General features: G+C 68.4%; 1 protein-coding gene across 2 annotated transcripts; it reads right to left on the minus strand.

The window, feature by feature from the left end:
- Positions 1-240: 240 nt before the first annotated feature.
- RAPGEFL1 (Rap guanine nucleotide exchange factor like 1) lies at positions 241-8398 on the minus strand. Of its 2 annotated transcripts, XM_065039230.1 has the most exons (15): positions 7821-8398; positions 5649-5727; positions 4956-5106; positions 4789-4886; positions 4431-4543; positions 4095-4262; positions 3914-4011; positions 3026-3148; positions 2764-2942; positions 2602-2692; positions 2432-2482; positions 2118-2205; positions 1957-2021; positions 1679-1733; positions 241-796 (listed from the first exon to the last, which is right to left on the minus strand). In XM_065039230.1, exons 1-15 carry the CDS (start codon positions 8230-8232, stop codon positions 672-674), a joined length of 1896 nt encoding a protein of 631 aa, XP_064895302.1. In that variant the 5' UTR covers positions 8233-8398; the 3' UTR covers positions 241-671. The 2 variants fall into 2 exon arrangements, with proteins under 2 accessions (XP_064895302.1, XP_064895301.1); XM_065039229.1 differs by lacking the exon at positions 7821-8398 and having other exon boundaries at positions 5649-7593.
- Between the last annotated feature and the right edge of the window lie 275 nt (positions 8399-8673).

Consider the following 8673-nt stretch of genomic DNA (forward strand, 5'->3'; position numbering starts at 1 on the left):
AGCCGCCGCTGCACGCCGGAGGTGCCGCGGTCCGGCTCGGTTACCGCAGCGAGCTCCGCCATGTTGGGAAGGTCGGACGGAACACTGGCGGTCGCCATGTTGGGAAGGTCAACCCGCACGGCCCCGCGCTGCCGCCACCTTGGGAAGGTCACGGGTCCGCCCGTCCCTCCGCCCCGGTCGGTAACGGAGCACCGGGGGGTGTTACCCCCCCTCGCAAGGCCACGACATCACTCCCCAGCATGACGTCACGAGACGGGACAACCTTTTATTGGGGCTCCACGCCCCCCGCCCCTCCCGGGCACTTTTTTCTTTTTTTTGCCTTTTTTCCTCCTTTTTCTTAAAAAATAAATGTACAATTCCGGACCGCGGTTCGGTACAAAATATACACGTCTGGGGAGGGGGGGGGCGGGGGGGCCACGTACAAAAATAAAGGGGGGTCCAGCAGGGTCCCCCCCAGGGGACGGGGGGTCAGTGCGTGCCAGAGGGAATTGGGGGGGGGTTGATGCGCCCGGGGTCCCCAAACCCGCCCCCCCCACACACACCCCGTGCCAAGGGTGGGGGGGCAGCACCCACCTGCACCCCCCGCCCCGCGCGAGGCCGGGGCCCCCTGGCCAAAGTGCGTCAGTGCTGGGGGGGTCCAGGCCCCCCCCGGGGTGGGGGCCCCCCCGGCCTCACTGGCTGCCGGGCTCCAGTTTGTAGGAGAGCTCGAAGAGCAGGTTCTGGTTGTCGATGACCCGCAGCTGCCGCACGTACGCCTTGGTCTGCAGCTGGCTGGGGGACGCCTCCAGCTCCAGGCCTGGGGGAGCACGGACACCCCGCCATGGGGCCGGGGATGGGGATGCAGGGATGGGGATGAAGAGTTGTGGGGATGAAGGGTTGTGGGGATGGGGATGCAGGGATGGGGATGAAGGGTTGTGGGTATAGGGATGCAGGGATGGGGATGCAGGGATGGGGATGAAGGGATGGGGATGAGGGGATGGGGATGAAGGGATGGGGATGCAGGGATGGGGATGCAGGGATGGGGATGCAGGGTTGTGGGGATGAGGATGCAGGGATAGGGATGGGGATGCAGGGATAGGGATGGGGATGCAGGGATGGGGATGCAGGATTGTGGGGATGAGGATGCAGGGATGAAGATGGGGATGCAGGGATGGGGATGAAGATGCAGGGATGAGGATGAAGATGCAGGGATGAGGATGGTAATGGGGATGCAGGGATGGGGATGAGGACGAAGGGATGAGGATGAAGGGATGAGGATGAGTAAGCAGGGATGAGGATGAGGATGCAGGGATGAGGATGCAGGGATGAGGATGAGTAAGCAGGGATGGGAATGAGGATGCAGGGATAAGGATGAAGGGTTTTGGGGATGAGGATGCAGGGATGTGAGGATGAGGATGCAGAGATGGGGGGATGCAGAGATGGGGAAGCAGCAATGAGGATGCGGGGATGAAGATGCAGGGATGAAGATGCAGGGATGCGGTTACAGGGATGCAGGGATGAGGATGCAGGGACGTGGGATGCTGGTCCAGCCACATCCCAGTCCCTCAGGGCCAGCACCAGGGCTGTGGGGCTACACACATCCCCCCACCCCGCGGGATCAGCCCCCTCCCACACCACTGGCCCCTCTCCCCCACCCAGCTGGGGCTGTGGGGGTCCTGCCCCCCCCCCCCATACTCACAGAGCGGGCGGCTCCGGTACTTTCGGATGGTCCTGACTTTCTCAGCGATGCAGTGCTGGGGTAGAGAGCACCCCCCCCGTCAGCCCCCAGCCCCATTGCACCCTGCGCAGCCCCCCAGGACCCTGCTGCACACCCTGGGGCATCCCCACCCCGCCATGGACACCCCCCCAGGGATCCTATTCTGCACCCTGGGGACTCCCCAGCCCACGCTCGGTGGGCGCCCTTGTCCTTACCCTGGGTGTCCTCACCCATGACCCCCCCCAGCAAGAGGCACCCACCAGTTTCTCCACGTTGACCAGCCCATCCAGGAGGGTCTTGCTGCCTTCGTGCAGGAAGGTCAGATCTGGGGGGCAAGTAGTGGGTGACGGGGGGGGCTGTGGGGCAGCAGTGGGACCCCAACCCACCGTGGGGTGCAGGCAGCCCCCGTGCCCCCCCTCACCTTTAAGGATGAGCGGCAGGAAGGGGATGAGCGGGGGTTTCATCTTGGCCAGCACCTCCCGGTAGGTCTTGTGGTTCCTGCAGGGATCCTGGTGGGGGGAAAGGGTGTCAGGGTTGGGGGGAGCCCCCCAAGGGTGCCAGCACCCTGTCCTGCACCCCCACACACACTGCCTGCTGTGGGCACAGGGGCATTGCGGGTGGCCTGGGGAAAGGAGGGGGTCAAAGACAGCCCGGGACAGCATGGGAACACACCCTCTGCCCCCCAGCCCCCCAGACACCCCCGGGGGGTCCCCAACCGCCATGGGCGCCTCTCACCGTCAGGTTCTCAAACTTCCGAAACAGGTTCTTGAATTTCCCTGGGAGTTTCTGCAAGACAAACCCAGGAGGCGTAAGCACCTTGAGGGGGGGGTCCAAGAACACCCGGGGGGTCCCGGAACAACCGGGGGGGTCCAGGAAGCACCCAGGGGGGGTCCAGGACCCCTCACCTCCCAGGTGAGGCGCAGACGGCTGATGGCCGCGTTGTTGAGCCCGATGACGATGGCGTAGAAGGAGAGCATGTCCTGGTTCTGCTTGCAGCTGGGGACAGAGGACAGAGGGTGAGGGGCTCGCAGGGGACCCCCCCACGTGCCCCCCAGCCCTGCACTCACATGGCCGCGATCTTGATGAGCTTCTTGAGCAGGTGTGCGCGCTTGCCCAGCGACTCGCAGAGCAGCAGCTCGGTGCCCACCCAGTGCTGCACCTCACTGCAGCGCTGCAGCAGCAGCTCCAGGTTCGCCGTCTCCCGCCGGCCCCGCTCCCCGTGGAACACGTAATCCACGAACTCCAGCTGCAGCGGAGGGGACAGGGACATCATCCGGGTTCCCCCAATATGGTGCAGTCCCCCCCACAGCCCCCCGCTTGCCCCCAAACCTCGTGGATGCAGCGGAACAGCTCCCAGTGGAAGGCGGTGAGGTGGTTGGCGATGTCCTCCGGCTCGGCGCGGTGGATCTCGGTGTCCCCCGGGACCACCTGGATCTCCTCGGGTAGTGGCACCTGCCAGGGGATGTGGAATGATCATAGAATCATTTTGTTTGGAAAAGCCCCTCAAGATTGAGTCCAGTTGTTCCCCCACCCCTGGCACTGCCCCATGTCCTGAGAACCTCATGTCCGTCTGTCCAGCCCTCCAGGGATGGTGACTCCAGCACTGCCCTGGGCAGCCTGTTCCAATGCCCCACAGCCCTTTGGGGAAGAAATTGTTCCCACATCCAACCTCAACCTCCCCTGGTGCAACTTGAGGCCGTTTCCTCTGCTCCTGGCGCTTGTTCCTGGGGAGCAGAGCCCGACCCCCCTGGCTCCAAGCTCCTTTCAGGCAGTTCAGAGATCAGAAGGTCTCCCCTCAGCTCCTGTTCTCCAGCTGAACCCCCCAGGTCCCTCAGCCGCTCCATCACACTTGTGCTCCAGCCCCTCACCAGCTCCGTTCCCTTCTCTCCACTCGCTCCAGCACCTCAAGGGTTTTCTTGGTGTGAGGGGCCCAAAACTGCCCCCAGGATTTGCGGTTTGGCCTCCCCAGTACCCAGCACAGGGACGGTCACTGCCCTGGGCCTGCTGGCCACACTGTGGCTGCCACAAGCCAGGACGCTGGTGGCATTTTTGGCCACCTGGGCACACGCTGGCTCATGTTCAGCTGGGGATGCTCAGACGCAGGGATGCCCGGAGGGTGCTGGACCATGGGGGTCCCACAGGAGGGTCCCCCCCTCTTCTGCACAGGGGTCACCATGACCCCGGGCAGTTTGGGGGTGTCCCCATTGCAGTGCTCACCAGCGAGTCGAAGGTGTCCCTGGTGCAGGCGAAGAGGTGGCTGTTGATGCCCAGGGTGGTGAAGACGCACTCCTCGCTGGGCTGCAGCACGGCTTTCTCTGCGGGCAGAGCGCGGGCAGGGGGGTCAGCACCGCCTGGCCCCCCAGATTCCTGCAGCCCCCCAGCCCAGCCCCACGGGCACCTCCCGACGAGGCCATGGTGACGAGGATGAGGGCGTCCTCGCGGGCGCTCTGCTCCTCCGAGTACTGCAGCTTCTCGGTGACCGAGGCCAGGATGTCCTGCACCGAGGCCGAGAGGCGGCTGCGGATGGTGACGTACGAGTGGTCGGGCATGTACACGCGGCAGAAAACTGGGGAGAAAGCGGGGGGAACGTCAAGGACCTGTGCACCCCCCCAGGGGGCTCTGGAGCTTCAACTGGGGAAACTGAGGCACGGAGCAGGCACAGCCCCTTGCAGCCATAGGTGGGCCATGGAGGGGACCCCAGCGCCCGTCCCGGCACCCGGCCGCGGTCACTCACTCTCATCAGAGCCCCGGAAAGCCACCCGCGTCTGCAGGCACGAGTCGATGCGGCGGAAGTGCCTGAACAGCGGCTTCACCTGCTTGTTCGGGGGGGGTGTCTCGTCGGCCACCCTGCGGCACCAGCGCGGGGTCACTGGGGGGCCCAGCATGGCCAAGCACCCTTGGGTGCTGCACCCCGAGCCCTGCGGGGATGCTCTGCCAGAGCCCCCACCCGGGGTCCCGCTCATCACCAAAGGGCTGCTAATGAGCTAATGACCCCTCCCAGCTCCTGGGGACCACAACTCCTTGTCCCTCCTGGGGCACCTTGACCCACAGGGCGCCCCGTCCCCCCTGGGGACCCCCTGCTCCCCCCTCACTTGAGCTCCACAGTCTCCACGAGCTGGTGCAGCTTGAGGATTTCATCCTCCAGTTCGTTGTAGAGCGACGTGTCCTTCATGATGAGCAGGTAGAGCTCCTGGGGGGGAAAGAGGGGCTCAGGGAGGGGGGTTTTGGGGGGCTGGGGCACACATGGGGGGACACCCACCTTGATCACCTTCCCGGCGCTCTCCTCCTCCTGCAGCAGCCCCTTGTAGGTCTCGAGGAAGTGCAGCAGCACGGCCAGCACCGCCTGCTTGCGCCGCAGCCCGGACCCCCGCTCCCAGTGCGCCGGGGGGCTGCCCCCCGCCAGCACGAAGGTGGCACCGTCAAGGAGGTGACACAGCAAGGAAGGACCCCAGCCCACGGGCACCCGCTGCACCCCGGGCACCCCTCGTGAGTGCCTTTGTGCCCCCACATTGGCACCCCACTGCCCGCCTTGCACCCAAATGTATAAGCCCACCCTTTTGTCACCCTCGTGCCCTTCTGGTTACACCCTCACCCCTCTGTCACCCTCATGCCCTCCCCATGCCCAACGTTGGACCCCCCGCCATCGAAACCTCATGCCCACCCTCTTCCCAATATATTGCTGACAACATATTAACCCTCATGCCCACCCTTATGGCACCCCGGTTCCTTCTGTGCCCCCCCATAGCCCTCCTTGTGCCCTTCACCTTGCAATCCCTTTTGTCACCCTTGTGCCCTGCTCTTTGCACCCCACACTCACCCCTCTGCCACCCCCATGCCCTTCCCTGCCCAACATCGGACCCCTCCCCATCGAAACCTCGTGCCCACCCTCTTGCCACCTCCACAGCCCCCCCGTGCCCACCCTCACTGCACCCCAAGTGCCCCCCAAGGATATTGCTGGTGCAGCTGCTGCAGGAAGCGCTCGGTGGGCAGGAAGAGCGAGTGTGTGAGCACAATATCATCCAGCAGCAGCTCTGGGGGACACGGGGGGGCAGGTGTGGGCACCCCACCCCGCACAGCCCCCCGAGGGGAGCGACGCTCATTCCTAAGGTGACAGCAGGAGCCGCCGAGCCCCCCCCGTGCCCAGCGCTGACTCACGGACCCACTCCCAGCCCCGTGGGGCAGACGGGTCCCGGGGGGGGACGGTGCAGGAGCAGAGGCGCCGGCAGGGCAGGACCTGAGCCGCGACACCCCGGCAAACCGACCAGCCCGGCCGCGGGCACAGCGGGACACGACCAGGGCAATGGGGAAACTGAGGCAGGCAGGGAGGGCGGGTGGCAGCAGGAAATATTTGGGCAGAGCACCGGGGAGGCCAGTGCCGCAGTCGGGCTCTCTGGGCCGGCGCTGGCACTGGGGAGGGGGTTTTGGCACAGCAGAGTTACACATGTTATCCCCTGACACCGGGTGAGCCGAGGGGCCGAGGTTGGCGGCAGTGCCCATCACGCCAGAACCAAACCACCAGCACGACCTTTGGACACGGCAGCACCTGGTCCCAGAGGAACCCTGAACCCTGTCCCTGAGCAGGTCCCCAGCCGGGGGTGGCTGTGCCTGTGTGCCACAGGGACACTGTGGCGGCACCTCAGTGTCCCTGTCGTTGCCACGTGCCAAGTGTCCCCCTGGCCGCCCCCTGGGCCCTGGCCCATTAACCCAGCCACAGATCTGTGCCGAGCCGGGGCTGAGGCTGCCCCGGCACCGCCGCGCCGAGGCTCGGTGCCCATGGGGGACGAGCTGCCACCAAAAACAGGACACAGCAGTCTGGGCCACAAGCCAGACCCACCAGCCCCCCCGGTGCTGCCGAGCTGCTGCCCCACATCCAGCGTCCTGCACCCGCACCGGGAGCAGGGCCGCCAGGGGCACCGGCAGGGTGGGGGCACCCCCGGGGCAGGTACGCAGTCCCCACTCCCCCATCTCCCCTGCCCCAAGTGCAGCCCCTTCCTGGGCTCTGCTGGGGGGGCAGAAGGAGCCAAACAACCCCTGTCTCTACAGGCTGCAGCTCCTTCCATCCGTGCCTCAGTTTCCCCATCTGCTGCACACACACCATCGCCCAGGGCCGCAGAGATGAGACGGTCTCCCCACACTAGAATGTGGCTGGGGGAGCCCCCAGACCTCTGCGCTGGCTCCTGCTCCCCCCACCGCTCCCTGGCAGCCCTGGCACGGCAGGGCCGGGCCTGGCAGCGTGTTGGTGCAGGTAGGGCCTGGTGCTGCCAGTCCCATCTCGCTCCTACCCGAAGGGCTCCCTCGTGTCACTGAGGGAGTCCCACCCTGGAGCTGGGGGGGTACCAGCAGATTGGGGTGTCTCCCGGCCCCCCAGCCCTGCACCCCAGCAGGGTCAGCCAGGGCAGGGACCCCCCCAGCGTGGGAGAGCTCCCAGCCCCTGCCTGGCTCCCAACGCACCCAAAACCACCCCGGTACCTCACACGGGGAGCCGCGGTGGGACAGCACCCTGAAACCTGTGCTGGAGGGAAGGGGTGTCCGCCTGCCCCCCCCATCACTGCAGTTCCCATCGAGGCTAATTTTAGCACCGGGAAAATGTTAAAGATTAACCGGGCGGCTGCCGGCTCTGCGCGGTGCGGTGGCAGCCGGTGCCTGGCCAACCTCGCTCTCTGCCAGGCCTGGTGCTGTCACCGAGCCCCCGACCCCCGCACAGCCCCTCTGCTGCCGCGGGGGCCCGGACACTGCTGCCCCGTGGGACCCCTGCCCACCCCGCAAAGCCTCTGCCCTCCCGCTGCCACCGGCGCCCTGGCCCGGCGGGGACCCAGCCTGACCTTGGCCACCCCAACCAGGCACCCGCCTGCGCCCTACGCGGTGCCACCGGCGTCCCCCCCCCGGCATCTCCCACCCCGGCATCCATCAGCGCATCCTCCTGGCGGGCGCCCATCAGACACCCCCGACCCTCCCCCGCTGCCGCATCGCCCCCCAGCACCCCCTTATGGCAGCGCTCGCCCGCGCTCCCCGCACCGGGCACCCCCGCAGCCTCTCCCGCCGGTACCCGCAGCCCCGCCATCCCCCCCGGCCGCGCTCCCGGGGGTCCCGCAGCGGCCGCCCCGCCAGCCCCGACCCGCGGTACCTGCTCCGCAGCCGCGGCCGTGCGCGCCGCCCGCCGGCAGCCGCTCCAGGAGCGCGGCCAGGAGCCGCTCGGGGGGCGCGGGCGCGGCGGGGGCGCAGCCGCAGCCGCAGCAGCAGCGGGCGGCGGGCGGCGGCTCGGGACTCGGGGGTTCCCGGTCCCGGTCGCCGCCCGGTGACGGCTCCTCGGGGGAGCGCAGCGGCGCCTCGGGCGGCCGCAGCTCCAGCCAGCGGCCCTCGCCCCCCGGCTGCGGCCCCGCCGGCTCCTCGGGGGAGGCGGGTGATCGCGACAGGCTCTGCCGCCGCGGCCCCGGTCCCGATCCCGATCCCGATCCCGGCCCCGGTCCCGGTGTGGCGGCGGGGCGGGCGGGCAGGTGCGAGCCCGGCTTCTTCAGTAACTTCTCCAGCGGCTTCATGGCCGCCCGGGCGCGGCGGCGGCGGCGGCTCAGGGTGCCATGGGCGGCGGTGGCGGTGGCGGTGGCGGCGGTGACGGTGGCGGGGCGGCTCCGCTCGGCTCGGTCGGGCCCCGGCGCCGCTCCCCGCCCGCCCCGCGCCTGCTGCGCTGCGCTCCGCCGCGGCCCGCGGAGCTGCCGCCAGCGCCCGCCCCGCCGCCCCGCCCCGCCCCCGCCCCCGGCCCCGCCGCCGGCACCTGCCCGCCACCCCCCCCGCCGCACCGGGCTGGGCACCGGGGAGCGCGGAGCCAGGGGCGGCCCCGGCCCGGGGGTGCGATGGCACCGAGCGCAACCGCGGCAGTGACAGTCACGCAGCGGGACGCGGGTCCCCCCGCCAGCAGCCCCGCACAGGTGATGCGTCGCACACCCTGGTAACCCCCGCAGCGCCGGCACACCGGGGACACG

Source organism: Columba livia, chromosome 23 (genome assembly GCF_036013475.1).
Source record: "Columba livia isolate bColLiv1 breed racing homer chromosome 23, bColLiv1.pat.W.v2, whole genome shotgun sequence".
NCBI lineage: Eukaryota > Metazoa > Chordata > Aves > Columbiformes > Columbidae > Columba > Columba livia.

What these genes read in the sequence shown, in the direction of transcription:
- RAPGEFL1 (XM_065039229.1), bottom strand. Translation starts at nt 6,661, where the DNA reads ATGGGGGAGTGGGGACTGCGTACCTGCCCCGGGGGTGCCCCCACCCTG. An exon ending in GGGACACCTTCGACTCGCTG is followed by an intron (nt 3,149 to 3,913) that starts GTGAGCACTGCA and finishes ATCCCCTGGCAG; the next exon opens with GTGCCACTACCCGAGGAGAT. An exon ending in GGAAGTTTGAGAACCTGACG is followed by an intron (nt 2,206 to 2,431) that starts GTGAGAGGCGCC and finishes TCCCCCCACCAG; the next exon opens with GATCCCTGCAGGAACCACAA.